Source organism: Suncus etruscus, chromosome 5 (genome assembly GCF_024139225.1).
Source record: "Suncus etruscus isolate mSunEtr1 chromosome 5, mSunEtr1.pri.cur, whole genome shotgun sequence".
NCBI lineage: Eukaryota > Metazoa > Chordata > Mammalia > Eulipotyphla > Soricidae > Suncus > Suncus etruscus.
This window is the reverse complement of record NC_064852.1, coordinates 27,773,018-27,793,560: the sequence shown is the minus strand read 5'-3', so window position 1 is coordinate 27,793,560 and position 20,543 is coordinate 27,773,018. Positions and strand designations below refer to the sequence as shown.

The following is a 20,543-nucleotide window of genomic DNA, read 5'->3' as shown; positions in this document are numbered from 1 at the left end:
CCTTATTTTTCCTAAAACAAATATCATCCCTGGTTCCTTTGAATGTTTGTTTACAACTTGGATTTACCTCAAAATAGATTGTAAACCTGGGTGGAACTGGCTCAGGATAGCCTGAGCTATCGATCCTTCCTGCTTCACTAAGGGGTCGTCTCTATATTCAGTAAAAACGGCAGTTCCAGCAGACAGCTTGCTCTCCATACAAGGTAGAAGACTGCTAGACTACATGTTTCATCCTCAGCCTACTTTGGATTATTTCATGCGTGACTCTGATTCAGACTCATTTACCTGGGGCTAGAGATACAGTGCATGGGGTGATTTCATAATGTATGCCAACCCCCAAAAATAAAATCAAGAAACTAAGAATTATTTTTCCTAAGAATAAAGAAGGCTAAAACCACTTAGCTAGACTCATGAAGAACAATGAAAAGCATTTTTCGGGGCCGGGCGGTGGCGCTAAAGGTAAGGTGCCTGCCTTACCTGCGCTAGCCTAGGACAGACCGTGGTTCGATCCCCCAGCGTCCCATATGGTCCCCCAAGCCAGGAGCCACTTCTGAGCGCATAGCCAGGAGTAACCCCTGAGTGTCACTGGGTGTGGCCCAAAAACCAAAAAAAAAAAAAAAAAAAAAAAGCATTTTTCATACCATAAGACGCAACACCTCCCCACACACACATACACATACACATCCCAAATGATGGGAGGAAATGTCTGTCAGTCTTATGAAGTAAATGCCACCTAAAGTTGAAGCTTGAGTGCAGGAGAGGAGAGTACATACTAACCACTTGCGTCCACAGTGTTACGCCCCCTTTATTGAATAGATATACCACATTGTAAAAACAATCAGATTAACTCATCACAAATAGACAAATTAACACCATCACAAATAGAGCTTTTAAGACTATTAGATCGCTGCTGCAACTTTCATTTATTTATTTTTATTAACAAAAAAGTATTTAATTTTTTTTGGGGGGTGTCACACCCAGTGGTGCTCAGGGGTTACTTGTGGCTCTGCGTTCAAAAATCACTCCTGGCCCAAGGAACCATATGGCATGCCAGATATCAAACCGAGGTCCATCCTGGGTTGGCTGTGTGCAAGGCAAACACCCTACTGCTGTGCTATCCCTCTAGCCCCTTTTTTAAATTTTCTCATATTAAAGAGTTAGGTAAATGTGTTTAGCCAGCTGTGGACTGTTGTACTGTAAATATGCTTCAGCCTGGAGTAATCCCTGAGCGCTGCTGGGTGTGACCCCCCCCCCAAATGTGTTTGCAGTCCTCTCATTTATATGAGAGGGAAGGATAAAAAAATATTTTCAAGGGGCCAAAGCAGTGGTATAATTGGTAGGGCATTTGCCTTGCACACACTGACCTAAACAGACACCTAGCACTGCTAGGTGTGGCCCCAAAAATTAAATAAAAGGGAAAAATTACCATTCACAATTGTGTTTCTAGTACACAATCAAGTTCCTAGAAATCAATTCAGGGGCTGGAGAGATAGCATGGAGGTAAGGCATTTGCCTTTCATGCAGAAGGACGGTGGTTCAAATCCTAGCATCCCATACGGTCCCCTGTACCTACCAGGGGCCATTTCTGAGCATAGAGCCAGGAGTAACCTCTGAACGTTGCCGGGTGTGGCCCAAAAACCAAAAAAAAAAAAAAAAAAAAGGAGCATCACATTCCTTGACTTTAAATCATATCTTAAAGCTATAGCAATAAATGGTATGTAGGTATGGTACCAATGGAATAGAACTGGCAGCCCAGAAGTAAACTCTCAAATGTATGAAGAGTTCACTTATTACAAATGGCTTAAGGAATAAAAAGGAAGAAAAAGTCTCTTCAACAAATGGTACTGGGAAAACTGGCTAGTCACGTGCAAAAATAAACCTAGTCCCTATCTCACACCATACAGAAATGTAATTCAAATGATTAAAGACTTTGATACTAAACCTAAACCATAAAATATATAAAGGACATATAGACAGGACACTCCAGAACAGTGACCTCAGAGCTATTCAATTACATTTTACTGACAACAAAAACAAAAGCAAGAATAAACAAAAACATCTATAGTGAACTAAAAAGTAGATGGACTATGAAAAATATGACAGTTAAGGCATAAAAAGACATCCTACTAAATATATGCACAACATACATCTGACAATGGATGTTAATCTTCAAAATATATAAGAACAAAAAACGGGTCGGAGGGATAGCACAGTGGTAAGGCATTTGCCTTGCATGCAGCTGACCTAGGACGGGCCGGGTTTGATCCCCAGAGTCCCATTTATGGCCTCCCAAGCCAGGAGCAATTTCTGAGTGCACAGCCTGGAGTAACCTCTGAGCATCACCGGGTACGACCCAAAAACTAAAAAATAAATAAAAAGAAAAAGAACAAAAATCAACAAGGAAAAAATATTAGTGGGAAGAGGAGATGAATAGATGCTTCGGCAAAGACAATATACAGGAAAAAATAAAAGACAACATACAGATGAAGAGGAATGAGAAAAAGTATTTAACAGTATAGATTGTCAGAGAAATGCAAATCAAAGTGACAATGAGGTCACCTCAAACCAGTGAAAATAGCCTCTATCAAAAAGTTCAGAAACATGGGTCAGAGTAATGGCACGGCAGGTAGGGTGTTTGCCTTGCATGCTGCCAGCCATCCCAGGCATCCTATATGGTCCCCCGAGCCTGCCAGTAGAGATATCTGAGCTCTGAGCCAGGAGTAACCCCAGAGTCCCACAAGGGTATGGCTCAAAAGCAAAAAAAGAAAAAAGAAAAAGTTCAGAAACAAGTAGGTATACAATGAAAAAGGAATTCATCGTTGGTGAAATTGAAAACTGGATCACTGTAACCCACATGGCGCCTTCCCCATAAATTAAAAGAAGAATTACAATATGATCCAGCAATTTCATTCCTTGACAGCCCAAGAACACAAAAAATATATTAATTTGAAAAGAGCATGTGTATGTATATGTTCACTGTGGTAAGATTCACAAGAACTAAGATCAGGAAACAATTCAAGTAAAAAAAAAACAGTTACGTAGATACTATGGTCTATATACGATATACTACTCAATTCTAAGATGAAATCTTGCTTTTTGCTTGCTAAACTTGAAGGTATGTGATGTTAAGCAAAATAAGTCTGTAAGAAGCTAGTCTACAGATTATACTATTTCTATACTTTTATGCAGTATAAAAAGAAACAATGTCATAAAATGGGTAGTTTCAATAAAACAACACATACTTCAATTCTTACAACAGAACTGAAGTGGTCAAAAGGGGAATGTGAGAAGGACTGAAAAGGGGATACCATGTACTGAAAAGTATCCAAGAATAGTCCTGAGGGTTTGAGGCACATTGTGGTGGTACACTGTATTTGTACACCAAAAACATACACATGAACAGTACTGAAAACCACCTTACTCCTCAATAAGTTTAAATTTTTTTAATCATTAGTAAAGAGTAAGTAATAGCCCAGAAATAACGAAGGTAGTGTAACAATGGAAACCAAAGCAACCACTTCTCTGACAAATTCTTTGAGAGCTCCTCTTAAGTTATTTCTTTTCCTTATTTTTTTCTCAAGGTTTTTGGGCCTGGTGGAAGTCAGGTACTCCTGGCTCTGTGTTCAGAATCACTTCTAGCAGCAGTTCTTAGGGAACCATATATAGTACCAAAGATTGGAGCCAGGTCAGCAATGTGTAAGGCATATGCCCTACCTGCTGCTGTACTATTTCACTGGCCCCTCAAAGTTCATTTCTATTCCTTGATAAGAGCTTCTCCCTGATAGCAGCATAAACGATGTTACTGTAATCACTAGCTCCTTCAGTGGCTTAAGTCTAGAATGCTGTCTGTCTGTCTGTCTGTCTGTCTCTCTCTCTCTCTCTCTCTCTCTCTCTCACTCACACACACACACACACACACACACACACACACACACACACACACACACACACACATACAGCACTGGCTTGACTACAGAAACCCTATGATCCTCCAACCTTACAGAATAGTACAGTATTGCATGCATGCAACTGATGGGAGTTCAATCATTGACTCCATGCTTGGTTGCCAGAGCCCCAGCAGTAATTAGATCCCTGGGCAGAGAATCAGGCAGGGTTTAAGCCCTGAACACAATTAAGTATTGTCCAAAAATCAAAATAAGAAATTAAAATTAAAAAATAAAATAAGGGGGCCGGGCGGTGGCGCTGGAGGTAAGGTGCCTGCCTTGCCTGCGCTAGCCTAGGACGGACCGCGGTTCGATCCCCCGGCATCCCATATGGTCCCCCAAGAAGCCAGGAGCAACTTCTGAGCACATAGCCAGGAGTAACCCCTGAGCGTCACAGGGTGTGGCCCAAAAACCAAAAAAATAAAATAAAATAAAATAAAATAAAATAAAATAAAATAAAATAAAATAAAATAAGGCTGGGACCGGAGAGATAGCATGGAGGTAAGGCATTTGTCTTTCATGTGGAAGGATGGTGGTTCAAATCCCAGCATTCCATATGGTCCCCTGTGCCTGCCAGGGGCAATTTCTGAGCATAGAGCCAGGAGTAACCCCTGAATGTGGCCGGGTGTGCCCCCCCCCCCAAAAAAAAAGAGAGGGGAAAAAAAATAATAAAATAAGACAAAGTTAAACCAGTAGAGCTGGGGCCGGGAAGGTGGCGCTAGAAATAAGGTGTCTGCCTTGTAAGCGCTATCCAAGGAACGGACCGCGGTTCGATCCCCCGGAGTCCCATATGGTCCCCCCAAGCCAGGGGCAATTTCTGAGCACTTAGCCAGGAGTAACCCCTGAGCGTCAAACAGGTGTGGCCCAAAAACCAAAAAAAAAAAAAAACCAGTAGAGCAAAGAATACCTTAATTCCCCATCAATAGCCTCTATCAGTTTATAATGTTAAGGAAACAAGTACTAAAAGAAATCACTGTTTTCAGCCAGTGTTGTATAGTGTGAGCCTTGCACGCAGTCAACACAGGTGTGATCCCAAGCACTCCATATGTCCCCTGAATCTAAGAGAAATGATTCCTGAGGACAGACCTGTTTCAGGTTTTGGGGCGGTTAATATAAAGCATAAATATAGGCCATCTAGTTATTTCATATAAGGAGATTACAAAAGACTACCAGAGTGATACAGAGGATACAAACGCAACTTTACAGTGTTTCCATCAAAGGAAAAAAATAAACTAAGATTTTTAAATTATACATCATACTAGAATTCATGAATAATAACACTTAAAAACAAAAGAAAATTTCTCCAGATACTATTAAACTAACAACTTACTCCACAAAGTGCTATGTGGATGCAGGAAAATCATTTGGCCTTAGCTTCCAGTATGTATTTCAGAGTAAACCTTTTAGAAGTCTATTTAAATATATACAACTGATGAAATCAGAAAGTCACTATTTTGCACCCTCTAATAAATAATGGAAAAGACCATCACAAGCTGCTAAAAAGATAAGTGAAGAGAACTTCGTAATGGAAGGATCTGGATGACCCTCCTAATAAAATTTGATACATACTATTCAAGAAAGCACACAGTTTCACTAAAGTACTGTTGAACCTGAATCCAATCAGCATTGCAGTGTTGAAATAAGTATTATTTAGATGACCAAAATATATTTCTCATACATATTCAGTCTTCCTTCATTTATAGTTCTTGGTTTACAGTTCCTCCAATAGATAAGGAATTTCCTAGAAGCTAACAATATTCAAGATGTCTGTTTGTACTAATGAAATAAATTCTGGAAACCACCTGAGTACAGGGGCTAGGTTCTAGGGAAATCTACAAGAATAGAAAGCTAAACTTTCAATCCCACTCTAAACAAGAGAAGGAAGATGGTCTAGAGGCTGAATTCAAATGCCAGTGGTCAATGAGTTTACCAATAACACCTACATAATAAAGTCTCAATTAAAAACTCAAGTGTAGGAGCTTCAGAGAACTTGCAGGCTGGTAAGCAAATGAAAATTTGGGGAAAATAGCAAGCAGCCAAGAGAGACAAAAAAGTTTCTCATTTCACCCCCATCCCTCTTAGTCTTTTCCATCTGGCTGATAGCTTTATAGCAATCTTCCTAATAAATCAGTGACATAAGAGTAAGAGGGTTTTTTAAGTTCTTTGTGAAATGACCTTGTAGCATTCAAGTTGTGAAACAGAGAAAGGTGTCCATTCCCTCCCCCGCTTCCCCCATCCCATCCCCCCTCCTCTTCCAGTCCCCTGCCTTTGATTTGTAGCCAGATTAGTCAGAAGAACAAAAAAATCTGGGTTTACTATGGTCCTAAAGTATGATGATGTTATCATAGACTACCTAAATCAGTAGGTTCACTACTAGCACTGCCTGGAATCTGAAATGGGAACCAGTGTAGGGACCCTGAGCCCTTATCCTGAGGGCTATCTCTGGGAAATATTGTCAGAATTAATTTGAATTTTTAGACACCACAATTCTAAAGAAATGTTAGTGTAGGGAGGTCGACCTAAAGCCACTTTGAAACTGATCTCAGTGCACACTACACCAACACAAGATGGTCTTAATTCTAGGTCATGATTATACCAATTCATAGGAAACAATGCCAGATATAAAACAAATAAATGGTATGATGTCCATAGTTTGTTTTTAAATTATTCAAGGAAAAAATAGTAAAAATAAATTTTTTCCTTGTTAGCAGGAAAATATAACTGACAGGTTCTCCTATCTGGAAGCATAAACCAATTATTAAAAGGTTAAATTAAATGGCTAGAGAGTGAATACAGGAAATGAGGTACTTGCTTTGCATGCAACTAATTCTGGCTTGAGCCCTGGCACCAAATTAGTTCTCTAAGCATAGAACCAGGGGTAAGTTCGAACCACCATCCTTCTGCATGCAAGGCAAACACCTTACCTACATGCTATCTCTCCGGCCCCCTAGATACATTTTTAATGCTGGTAGAAACAACTTAAAGTTCTCTAGGCCTAATGGGTGTCTGAGCTTTGTCTCTTAAGATTCTATGGAAGTTGGGGCTGTTGAGGTGGCGCAAGAGGTAAGATGTCTGTCTTGCAAGTGCCAGCCAAGGAAGGACAGCGGTTAGATCCCCGGAGTCCCATATGGTCCGCCCAAGCCAGGGGCAATTTCTGAGCGCTTAGCCAGGAGTAACCCCTGAACATCAAATGGGTGTGGCCCAAAAAAACAAAAAACAAAAAAGATTCTAAGGAAGTCAATTTTTGGAGAGCTAAAATTCCTTTACAGAATTATGTCCAATCTTGGGGTCCAGAGCGATAGCATAATGACTTTTAAGTGCAGAGCCAGGAGTAACTCCTGAGCGCCACCAGGTGTAACCCCCTCCAAAAATTACATCCAATCATATGTAAATATTTAAATATTGAATACAAATTATTCTTTTTCCCCGCTCTACAAATTATTCTCAAGTGGTTCCCCAATATTTCATTTGTAATGTGAGGGGAATAATTAAAATTATTATTTTTAATATTTAGTATTAATATTTAATTAAAATGATGAAAGAATATCTCATAAGAGTATTGGGGGAAATGAAGAGGCTGTAGAGAAAGAGTACAGGAGGTAAGAAACATGCTTTGCATGTGGCCTCAACTTCATATGATCCCTGAGTTCAGCCATGTGTGGCCCAAAAACTAAAAAAGAAAGGAGAGCTGGAGTAATAATACAGCAGGTAGGGTGCTTGCTATGTACACAGTCTCCCCAGGTTTGATTTCTGGCATCCCATATGTTGGCCCCAGCATGGCTAGGAGGGATCCTTGAGAGCAAAGCCCTAAACATTTCCAGGTATAGGCCAAAAATAAAACAACCCCCCAAGGATATGAATTATATATAAAACTTAAAACGGGGGCCGGAGAGATAACACAGTGGCAGGGTGTTTGCCTTACAAGCAGCCAACCAAGGACCAATGGTGGCTCAAATCCCGGCATCCCATATGGTCCCCTGAGCCTGCTAGGGGGCTGATTTCTGAGCTCAGAGCCATGAGTAACCCCTGAGGGTCACTGGGTGTGACCCAAAAACAAACAAAAAAAACTTAAAACACTACCAGCCCAATGTAAGCACATGTTCACAAATACCATAGATTTTAATTATAATTCAATAATCATTTATGACATGATCCATCTGTTTGGATGGCAAAAGAAAGATGCAAACTCCTTGTGAGGTGTCTGGTAGTGATACTAAGGTTTTTTTTTTTTTAAGTTTTTAATACATATATTTTCCAGTATCTTTTGATATTATTCCTTAAGCTTGCATCAGTGTGCAAAATTACATTAAAAATCTATTGAATGTTGGGGCTGGAGCGGTGGTGCAAGCAGTAAGGTGTCTGTCTTGCCTGCGCTAGCCTAGGTCAGACTGTGGTTCGATGCCCCACCCCACGTCCCATATGCCCCCTCCAAGTCAGAAGTGATTTCTGAGTGCATATCCAGGAGTAACCCCTGAGCACCACCAGGTGTGGCCCAAAAACATAAACAAATCAATTGAATTCAATTACATATTTGCCCAAAAAATCTGGTTATGTAAATTACCCATCTTCCATTCAAAGAGATTATGCAACGATTTTTTTTAAAATTAGGTAACTGGTGATACAGCAGCAGATAAGGCATTTGCTTTGCACACAACCAACTGGGGTTCAATCCTGGCTTCCCATTCAGCTTCCCTAATCCTACCAGGAGTGATTTCAGAGTGCAGAGCCAGGAGTTATCCCCCTGTGCACAGCTGGGTGTGGCCCAAAAACAATACATCCTGGCATTAAAAAACATATTTCCCATTCATGTGTTTTTATATTTTCTGGGAAAAAAATAAAACCTGCTGATTATATCTGAGTAACTGAACAAAGACCCAAGAAGTCGAAGTAACCTTTTTATTTCAAATTTTCTGGAACTTATAAAATTCAAAAACAGGTGAAACTTATTAATCAAAAACTATTTAAAACAAACATGGATCTAGAAATCAGAAAGCATCAGTAATACACTGTCCTAACTTTTGTTTTGTTTTGTTTTGTTTTTGGGCCACACCCAGTGACACTCAGGGGTTACTCCTGGCTCTGTGCTCAGAAATCGCTCCTCGCTTGGTGTGGGGGACCATATGGGACACCGGGGGATCAAACCATGGTCTGTCCTAGGTCAGCTGTGTGCTTAAATGCCCTACCACTGCACCACCACTCCAAACCCACACTGTCTTAACTTTTGTGTTTGGGTTTCTAAAACAATTATTAAAGGGTAAAGTCTAAAAAGAATCTAAGAGCCTGGAAGGTGGCCCACAGGGCTAATAAGCATGCAGTGTCTGCAAGGATTTGATCCCAGTCATCACACCAAAAAGCACCAGATTGGCCTGAGAGACAGCATGGAGGTAGAGCTTTTGCCTTGCATGCAGAAGGACAGTGGTTCGAATCCTGGCATCCCATATGGTCTCCTGAGCCTGCCAGGAGCAATTTCTGAGCAGAGCCAGAAGTAACTCCTAAGCACAGCCAGGTGTGACCCCCAAAAAAGGGCCAAAAAGACACATACAGGCCCGGAGAGATAGCACAGCGGTGTTTGCCTTGCAAGCAGCTGATCCAGGACCAAAGGTGGTTGGTTCGAATCCCAGTGTCCCATATGGTCCCCTGTGCCTGCCAGGAGCTATTTCTGAGCAGACAGCCAGGAGTAACCCCTGAGCACTGCCGGGTGTGGCCCAAAATCCCAAAAAAAAAAAAAAAAAAGACACATACACCACCATTCCACAAGTAACAAGCCTAGCTGGGATGGTCCAAAACTAAACATAAATATAATTTATATAATACAATGCTTCTCAATTATTTTGTCATGCCCCCCTAGGGGGAAAAAAACATTTTTCGCGCCCCCAGCACGACTATAAATAGTATCTTTATTAAAAAAAAAATCTTTAACCTGCAAAACAAAAATATGTAAAATAATTTGAGCTGATTTTTTAATCAGAGGTGATGTCTGGATTGATGGCTACAATGAGCACGTTTTGCAAGGCATAGCTTTTCGAAGCGGGGTTTGAAGTAGGACACAGCAACTCTCAGCTCCAGAGACATACAGAGACATAAACACGGGGCTTAGCTTGTTATGACAGTGTTTGCCGAGGTCAAACAGGCTACCCTTTACGGAGCCTCACATCCCACTATTAGAGAAGCACAGATATAATGTAACTTCTCAGTGAGTAAAAATAGTAAGCAATTAAGTGTATTCAATGAATTAATTACATTTACTTTGAATATTTGAATACTTTCTTCACTAACTGACCAACACCATACTCTACTACTCCTTCTTCTACAAAGTATCAGCCCCTTTTCAACTTTTACTTCCCCTCTCCATCTTTTCTATAAATTTCAAGCAGAAATCAATGGGCTCTGATGTTCATTCCAAAAACTAGTACCTTCACATTCTAACTAGCTGAAAAAAGTGAAATATAGCAAGACAATTAAGCAAGCCAATTCCTAGTCTTACCTCTCTTTCTCAAGAGAGTTCTGGGAATGGTTGCCTCACCCATCTGAGTAAGACATGAGTACATCTGAGCTCCATTCCCCAACCTCCAAATAACTCTTTTTTTCCTAAACAAATATTTGGGTAGGTTAAAAAAAAATTAGGGACAAAAGACTGAGCAAATTTTAAGGCTAAAAGTAATAACAAAATTGCTAGTTTTTGAATGCTGACAAAAAGAAAAACTATGCTAAAGAAGAGGAAAAGGAGAAGAGGAGGAGAAAAGTCCTTTTTGTATGGCAGATTAGCAGGTGCCGCTCTGGTGCATACAGGCAAGACAGTACAGAAAAAATACAGTAAATGATGGTTGTATACCATGAGGCTGTCCACAGTTCAGATCTGGAAGTAACAAGCACAATTCAGAAGTAATCTCCCAGCACTGAGATGCGACCTCAAAACCCAGCTGGCAACCCACTCCCCAACAAATCAATTATAAAAGGCAGGACAACAAACAAAGACTATGAAAGTCTTGTATTAGTATTAAAAGCTCTGATCTTAGTCCTTTAAAGTTTTCCCTATCAATCATTTCCTTTCATTCAGACTTAGCCTCTCAATGTTCACTTAATCAACTTCTTTTATACCATTACCAAAATGGTCTATAGGGAACATAGGTATGTGTGAGACTGCCCTTGTATAAACTTACTCTAGTTGAATAAAACACTTAAGAGGTGTGAGAGGAAGGGACAGTCCAACCATATGACTGGAAATAGTACAATCATTTCCCTATCAAGTAAACTTTAACGATTACTACATTATTAGCACTACAAATTTATGTGCTAATATTAGAATAAGTTATTTTAAATTATTAGTACTTCCTTTTTTTTTTTTTTTTTTTGGTTTTTGGCCACACCCGGCAGTGTTCAGGGGTTACTCCTGGCTGTCTGCTCAGAAATAGCTCCTGGCAGGCACGGGGGACCATATGGGACACCGGGATTCGAACCAACCACCTTAGGTCCTGGATCGGCTGCTTGCAAGGCAAACACCGTTGTGCTCTCTCTCCAGGCCCAAATTATTAGTACTTCTAAAGAATGATATGTTAATAGATAATAAGAAAAGAGTCTATAAAAAAATAAAGGACTGTCAGTCTTTTTCTTTATTTTTTTTTTTTTGTGGTTTTTGGGTCACACCCAGCAGTGCTCAGGGGTTATTCCTGGCTCCAGGCTCAGAAATTGCTCCTGGCAGGCAGGGGGGGGGCGCATATGGGGTACTGGGATTTGAAGAACCGATGACCTCCTGCATGAAGGGCAAATGCCTTAACTCCATATTATCTCTCCGGCCCCTCTTTTTCTTTTTCTTTTGGTTTTTGGGCCACACCCGGCGGTGCTCAAGGGTTACTCCTGGCTGTCTGCTCAGAAATAGCTCCTGGCAGGCACGGGGGACCATATGGGACACTGGGATTCAAACCAACCACCTTTGGTCCTGGATCGGCTGCTTGTAAGGCAAACGCCGCTGTGCTATCTCTCAGGGCCCCAGTAAGTCTTTTTCAATGACTGGAATTATTCTAGAATTTCAATGAACATAAAAGAAATTAATTAATAGTTTCTGTAATAGTATTCAGAAAAGCTAGACATATAAAAAAATAAAACTACAGAAAGAAAAAGTACCATATATCAAAGACTCATAAAAATATAATCTAATATTTATAAAATAGCAATAAGGTTTTCCTCAAAAAATTGTCTTTAATTAGATTTTATTAAAAAAAAATCAGAAATTTTTTATCTTAAAACTGGAGCTAGGTGGGGCCGGGAAGGTGGCGCTAGAGGTAAGGTGTCTGCCTTACAAGCGCTAGCCAAGGAACGGACCGCGGTTCGATCCCCAAGCGTCCCATATGGTCCCCCCAAGCCAGGGGCGATTTCTGAGCACATAGCCAGGAATAACCCCTGAGCGTCAAACGGGTGTGGCCCAAAAACCAAAAAAAAAACTGGAGCTAGGGGGCTGGGAAGGTGGCGCTAGAGGTAAGGTGTCTGCCTTGCAAGCGCTAGCGTAGGACGGACCTAGGTTCGATCCCCCGGTATCCCATATGGTCCCCCAAGCCAGGGGCGATTTCTGAGCGCATAGCCAGGAGTAACCCCTGAGCGTCAAACGGGTGTGGCCCAAAAAAAAAAAAAAAAAACTGGAGCTAGAGAGATAGTACAAGGGTTAAGGTTCCAGTATGGCATGTAGCTAGGCCTGGTTCAATCCTCAGAATTGCAGTCCCTTGAGCAACACAAAGAATGATCATTAAGTAGAGCCAGGAATAGGTCCTGAGCATCATCAGATATGGTTCAAAAAAAAAAACAAAAGAACTAGAGTTAAGGATGAACACTACACTTGACAATAAATTAACACAACTTGGGGCCAGAGCAGTGGCGCAAGCAGTAGGGCGTCTGCCTTGCACACGCTAGCCTAGGATGGACCAGTTTGATCCCCTGGCAGCCCATATGGTCCCCCAAGCCAGGAGCAATTTCTGAGCGCATAGCAAGGAGTAAACCCCTGAGTGTCAACAGGTGTGGCTCAAAAAAACAAAAATTAATTAATTAAAAATAATTACAACTTAAAAATAATTTTTAGGGCTGGAAAGATATTATAGCAGGTAGGGCATTTATTTGCCTTGCACACTGAAGACCCAAGTTTTTTGTTTTATTTTTTTGTTTGTTTTGTTTTTGGGCCACACCCGGCAGTGCTCAGAGGTTACTCCTGGCTATCTGCTCAGAAATAGCCCCCGGGATTCAAACCAACCACCTTAGGTCCTGGATTGGCTGCTTGCAAGGCAAACACTGCTGTGCTATCTCTCCCGCCCCAGACCCAAGTTTTATCTCCTTCTATCCCATATGGTTCCTGAGCAACCAAGAGTAATTCCTGAGAAGAGAACCATGAGTAAGCCCAGAACACTTACTCAAACCAAAAATATAATTTTTAAAAAATTTAGAGTGAAGTTACTAAATATTTAAGCAACTGGCACAAACATAATAAAATAGCTGCCATCTTTCACTCAACTTAGAAGACACATTTACCTGAGGGAATGGCTGGATTGTTTTGATGGTTGTCACTGGTAGAAACAAACAATGCTTCTTCTCCTTCAGTGGACGAGCTGGAAGAGGAGTCACTGCTGAGGTCATTCTCGCTGGAGCTACTAGAACTGGGAAGCAGTGCGTATTTTCTCCGGGCTAGTGCTTCTCGTTTCTTCCTCTGCATCAATATTCTCTCCTTCTGTTTCTGTGTCCTCTGTGAGGAATTGGTTTTTACAAATCTCTTTCGGCATGAAAGTCTCCTTAACGAACTGCTATGAAAACAGGGTCTTTTCAGTAGCAATCCTGAAACAGATTCTGTCTCATTCCGAGGCCATTTTTGGGACCGAGCACTGTGAGTTCTACTTTTTGCATTCAATATTGCCTGGGAATGCCTTACAGAGACTTCTTTATCCTCCTCTGAGGTCACAGTATCCGAATCCCCAAAATGCAGACTAGATGAAGGAGAGGAGAAACAATCACTAAAAGAGGAGTCATTATCTTCTTCACTCGGTGTTTCGGAGTGTTGTCTCAATCCTAAAATTCCCTGATTCTCTTTCACACAATTTTGTATATATGAAGGGCCAGCCTGCTGACTTTTGCGTTTTTTTCTCACAACACATTTTTCTTGCTCTTGTTGGTTCCCATTCATGTCCTTCTCTTGTTTCTGAGAATCATCACACAAATGAGAAAATTCATTCCCTACTTTACTATTAATCATTTCAACTTCAGCAGGAAAACTTTTGGTTGCCCCAATGGGCTCCGGATGCAAAAGGATTCCTTTCAAACTCTCCTGTGTCTTTGGCGCATCAGAAGGAATCTCACTCTTCATATCCACTCTTATAGTATAGAGCTTGTTATATTCAGGAGTCCATTGAGACATGGGAATCTTTAAGAAAGGCCTGAAAGATATAATTCGGGATTTAAGAAATAGAAAATTATAAAAGAAAAAAATAGTCAACTGTGTATTATTACAGTAATCGAAATAGCTTTCAGAATATATTGAGAGCATCCTCATACAAGACAAAATTAACTTTCTCTTGATAGAAAATAGCATCCAAGCCATTTTACTATGCTTACGTAACATTTTTCTCTGGTACTTTCTACCTTATATAGCCAATTTTTAGACACTCTGTCAAGATCACTGATATACTTTAAAACATCTACTACCTCGGGGCCAGAACAATAGTATAGTGGGGTAGGGCACTTGCCCTGTATGTGGCCTACACAGGTTCAACCCCTCAGCATACCATATGATCCCCAAAACCACCCAGGAGTAATTCTGAGTGTATAGTGCAGAGCCAAAACTAACCACTTATCAGCACCAGGTGAGCCTTAAAAATTAAAAAAAAAAAACTCTACTTCTCAAAACACCAACTGGTTAAATAAATTACACATCTTCCATTCAAAGAGATTATGAAACGATTTTGTAAAATTAGGTAACTGGTGATACAGCAGCAGATAAGGCATTTGCTTTGCACACAACCAACAGGGGTTCAATCCTGGCTTCCCATTCAGCAATGTATTAGGCCAAAATCAAACAATTTACTTAAAAGACTTTATAAAAATCAATAAAACAGCAGCCAGAGAGACAGCATGGAGGTAAGGCATTTGCCTTGCATGCAGAAGGACGGTGGTTCAGATCCCGGCATCCCATATTGTCCCTTGCGCCTGTCAGGAGCGATTTCTGAGCATAGAGCCAGGAGTGCCGGGTGTGACCCAAAAAAACAAACAAAAACAAACAAAAGATCAAATAAATAGACAGCAGTGCTAGAGAGACAGCATGGAGGTAAGGCATTTGCCTTGCATGCAGAAGGACGGTGGTTTGAATCCTGTCCCTAATGGACAACTGAGCCTGCCAGGAACGATTTCTGAGCGTAGAGCCAGGAGTAGCCCCAGAGCATTGCTGGGTGTGACCCATAATTAATAAATAAGTAAATAAATAAGTAAGTAAATAAATAACAGGATGAGGTTTTTTTTTTTGGGGGGGGGTTGGTTTTTGGGCCACACCTGGTAACACTCAGGAATTACTCCTGGTTATGCACTCAGAAATCGCTCCTGGCCTATGGATGGGATGCCAGGGAATAGAACCACAGTCCATACTAGGTTAGCACGTGCAAGGCAAATACCCTACCACTTGCACCACGGCTCTGGCCGCATTTTTATTTTTTTTTTAAGAATGAGAATTTTAGGGGCCGGAGAGATAGCATGGAGGTAAGGCGTTTGCTTTTCATGCAGGAGGTCATCGGTTCGAATCCCGGCGCCCCATATGGTCCCCTGTGCCTGCCAGGAGCAATTTCTGAGCCTGGAGCCAGGAATAACCCCTGAGCACTGCCAGGTGTGACCCAAAAACCAAAAACCAAAAAAAAAAAAAAAAAAAAAGAATGAGAATTTTAAAATAGATTAATCAGCACTGTTTTTCTATTTGACTCAAATATAAACTAATTTTAACATTAAATACTATCTGTATATCCAGATTAGTGTTCCGACTGGGAAGAAATGGCCCCTATCCAACCCCAGGATATTCCAAGGAGCCTAGAGGTAAAAATCATTTAAATGGGGAACCATAAGGCTATGGGGCCAACCAGTAGGACGGGGGCCCATATCTAAGGGGGAGGGCGGTGAAGTGGCGCTAGAGGTAAGATGTCTGTCTTGCAAGCACTAGCCAAGGAAGGACCACGGTTTGATCCCCCAGCGTCGCATATGGTCCCCTCAAGCCAGGGGCAATTTCTGAGCGTTTAGCCAGGAGTAACCCCTGAGCATCAAACGGATGTGGCAAATAAAAAAAAAAAAAGATATGTGGGGGGGTGTCACAATAAGAAAAAGGGTGAGAATTGCTGACCTAGATCTTTTTGTTGCCATTGAGGGAAAGCTTTCGTCTTGGTTTTGAAACCACCCTAGCAGTGTGGTAAATCCACGCTAGCTCAGGATTTACTCCTGGCTCTGTGCTCAGGGATCAATCTAGGCAGTGCTGGGGAACCATACGTGGTGCCAGGGATAAAATCCAGATCATGTACATTTGCAAGGCAAATGTATAATACTCTTGTGGCTCTATAGCCCCTAGATCTTACTATATCACTATGTTGTATAGGTTATTACACTCATCAAAAATAAAGTATTTATTTTCCAAGAAAAGACAGTAGGAAAAACTATTGAATTTCCATTTTAAATTATATACAGCAAAAGTTGAGCTAAGATTATGAGCCATTGGGGGCTAGAACTATAGTACTATTTTGCCTTGCAAATACTGATCCAGTTTTAATCCCTAGTACCCCATAAGGTATATCAGGAGTGATCCCTGAACAGAATGAAAAGTCCTGAACAACACCATATTATTACTCAAATACCAAACACAATAAAATTGTGAATTATTGAACAAAGTATCAAGGTAGAATAAAAGCCAAACTTCATAGAAGTAATCTAAAACTAACTCATTCGCTCTCTGAAATTATGAACTACCAATCTAAAGGACTTAAAAATATGATTAAAATGGAACAGTGCTTAGAAGGTAAAATGACAGCTTTATTAGTGTAAAATATAATTAATGTTAACACTTTTAAATGAAGTTATTGAAATATAAGACACATATTTAAGTTTTTTATTTTAATTATCACAGTCAGCAAATTTACATAACTAAGCCAAATAAAGAAACAAAAGACAATCACCCCCGAAATCTCTTTCTATTAGCTAATTATAACCATGCCTTGCATGCAGCTGACCCTAGCACACCTGAGCCTGCTAGGAATAATCCTTGAGTGCAAAGCCAGGAGTAGCTCTTAGTACTGTTGGGTGTGAATAAAAATTAGAAACAAAAAAAAAAGAACAAAAAAATAAATGGACCTCAAAAACTCCATGCTGCTAAAAAAAATTTTTTCAATCACCAAAAAAAAATCCAACCAGATAAAAAGAATCCTTTTATACTGAATAAGATTGAATAAGCAACAGAAAGATTAGTAATTGCCTGGGGATAATTAGGTTGAGATAGACAAAAAGTACAGGGTCTATTTTTAGTGACCTGAAATATTCTAAAATAGACTGCAATCATAGCTATTCTCCAGTAAATTGTCTTTAAAACATTGAATTGTACACTTAAAAGGGGAAATTATATAGTATGAGAACTATCTCTCAATAAAGTTGCTGCCAAAAACACAAAAAAAGTATCATGATTCCTCAACACAAGACTACTATTGATCACCGGAGCATCAAAATTATCTGAGTTTCTTCCAGAAGTTCCTGTCTCCCAGGATTATCTGGCTTGAATCTCTGAGGGAAATAGTCATGATTTGCTGAAAACAAATATGAGTCGATGATACCTCATCCTTAATTATTAAGTCAACCTCTGAGTCAGTAATGGAGATCCTGAGAGGAATGAAGATTCACCAAAAAAGATAAGGAATCTGGCCGGAGGATAGCACAGGGGTAGGACATTTGCGTTTCAGGCAGATGATCCAGGATAGACCTTGGTTAGATCCCCAGGAACAATTTCTGAGTGCATAGTCAGGAGTAACCCTAGCATCACCAGGTGTGACCAAAAAAAAAAAAAAAGATAAGAAATTTTAAGAACATGACTTCATAGGTAAACTCACAAAAAAAGTTTCAAAGCATAACATACTAAATTTAATTTCATTTACATCAGCTAGGCTCCAAAGCCTAAATAGTCTTAATGGAAAGCTCTAGTTGTGGAAAAAGTGTGTTGACTTGATTGCTTGTACTATGTGATATGCATACGCAATAAACCCTTAAAAGTTGTAGAGTGCGGGGCCGGGCGGTGGCGCTGGAGGTAAGGTGCCTGCCTTGCCTGCGCTAGCCTAGGACGGACCGCGGTTCGATCCCCCCGGCGTCCCATATGGTCCCCCAAGAAGCCAGGAGCAACTTCTGAGCGCATAGCCAGGAGTAACCCCTGAGCGTCACAGGGTGTGGCCCAAAAACAAACAAACAAAAAAAAAAAAAAAGTTGTAGAGTGCAAACTTTCTTAAAGGGGCCTAGGCATTAAGGAGGCATAACACTGCAGATATCAAGTGGTTAATGGCACCTGCAATCTGAATGTCTCTGTGTGGGCAAAGTTATTGCTGGTATATTGTTTTTGTAGTGCTGTATGTATGTATGTATGTATGTATGTATGTATGTATGTATGTATATATATATATATATATATATATATATTAGCATTTTACTAATAGTAATTTGGAATCCCTAGAAATTCCATTGCAGGAATATGGTCCCTCGAGCCTGCCAGGAACAATTTCTGAGCATAGAGCCAGGAGTAACCCCTGAGCGCTGCCAGGTGTGACCCAAAAACCAAAAAGAAAACAAAACAAAACAAAAAAAAACAAAGAAGGCTGATTAATATTTAGTACAGTGAGTCTTTCAGGACCTACAATTACACAGAGGACTGAAGAAATGGAAGACCATTTGCATCAGCATTTCTAAAACTCCACCAAAAAGCTTTCATATTTCTTCTTGGCACTCAACGAAAACAATATTTTTTTCTTGACACTCAACGAAAGCAATGATGTTCGTGATTCTGCACAACCTCTAATTTTTATTCGTGGGATGAATGATTATTTCGAAGTTAATGATGAGCTTGCTGCACTGCAAAGCATCAAAGGAACAACTACAGGCAAGGGTATCTATGAAAAGATTTGCCAAACTGTGAATGGTTTGGAGCTGGACTGGGCAAAACTAGCCAGCGTGACAACTGATGGTGCTCCTAGCATGTTGGGTCTAATGCGTAATTGCTCACATTAACCAAGAGATGGACAAAAATAACCATTCTCATCCAATAGCCATACACTGCCTCATCTACCAACAAGCGCTGTGTTGTAAATCACTGAAATGGGACTGCTATGAAAATTGTGGTATCTTGCGTTTAGAATTCATGCACTAAACCACAGACAGTTTCAGGAATTTTGTCTGAGTTAAATGTTGACTATGAAGATGTTCTGTATCACAGAGAAGTCTGTTGGCTGAGTCAAGGGAGAGTTTTGAAATGTTTCTATGAGTTACTTCCACAGTTACAACTTTTCTGCTTTCAAATAACAAAGAAGTGCTAGAGCTCAATGATGCAAACGGAAATGGCACCTTGCCTTCCTGACAGATGTAACAGAACTACTCAACAATTTCACTGTGCAATTTCAAGAAAAGGGAAAGCTCATCTGTGAAATGCAATTACATGTCAAAGCACTTGATATAAAATTAGGCTTCCTCATCAAACAAGTGAAGGAAGAAAACTTCTGCCATCTCCCCACAACTCAAAATCTGTTAGTGGAAAAACCATTGGTTGCATTCCACAACCAAGACAAAACATGTGTGAATTCCCTGAAAATATTGCAAAAGGAGTTCCAAAGAGCTTCATCTCCACGAATAGGACATACAGCTTTTCCATAACCCATTTTCTGTTGACATTGAAAATGTGGACACAATTTACCAAATGGAACTGGCTGAACTGCAGAATTGTGGCTCTCTGAAAGATGCATTCAAGTCAAGCAGCCTTCTTAATTTTTATGCATCTCTCCACTCTGAGATATATCCTCATCTCAGGAACAATGCACTCAAAATGGCAGCCATCTTTGGCAGCACCTATGTGTGTAAACAGACTTTTTCTAGAATGAAACATTTGAAATCTCCCACCAGATCAAGATAAATGAATGCACACTTGCATCATGTTAAGACTAGCAGTGACAAACACGGAACCGGACATTGACTGTTGGGTTACTGATTCCTACCCTAATCAATAATTCTACTCCACCCTAGGGTATGACCTGGTGATAGTAAATTGGATTATTCCTTAATTGGTATTCTGCTCCCATCCTATTTCTCCCTCCAGTTACTTTTAAGAAAGGTGAAAGAATAGCTCAGCTAATCAGGGGCCAGAAAGATAGCATGGAGGTAAGGCGTGTGCCTTGCATGCAGGATGGTGGTTCAAATCCCAGCATCCCATATGGTCCCCTGAGCCTGCCAGGAGCGATTTCTGAGCATAAAGATAGGAGTGGCCCCTGAGCTCTGCCAGGTGTGACCCCCCCCAAAAAAAAAAAAAGATAGGTAAATCAGATAAGAAAAGAATCGGAGGTTTTGGAAGCACTTGATACGGGTGCC

At 40.5% G+C, this 20,543-nt stretch overlaps 1 protein-coding gene across 5 annotated transcripts in view; it reads right to left on the bottom strand.

Moving 5' to 3' along the window:
• The window catches only part of RNF111 (ring finger protein 111), a 126,250-nt gene that overhangs the window by 68,555 nt on the left and 37,152 nt on the right, over nucleotides 1-20,543 (bottom strand). For all 5 annotated transcript variants that reach the window (XM_049773620.1, XM_049773623.1, XM_049773622.1 and 2 more), the window contains one exon: nucleotides 13,455-14,350. In XM_049773620.1, coding sequence (XP_049629577.1) covers nucleotides 13,455-14,331 — 877 coding nt within the window. In that variant the 5' untranslated portion in view covers nucleotides 14,332-14,350. The remainder of the gene's footprint in view (nucleotides 1-13,454; nucleotides 14,351-20,543) is intronic.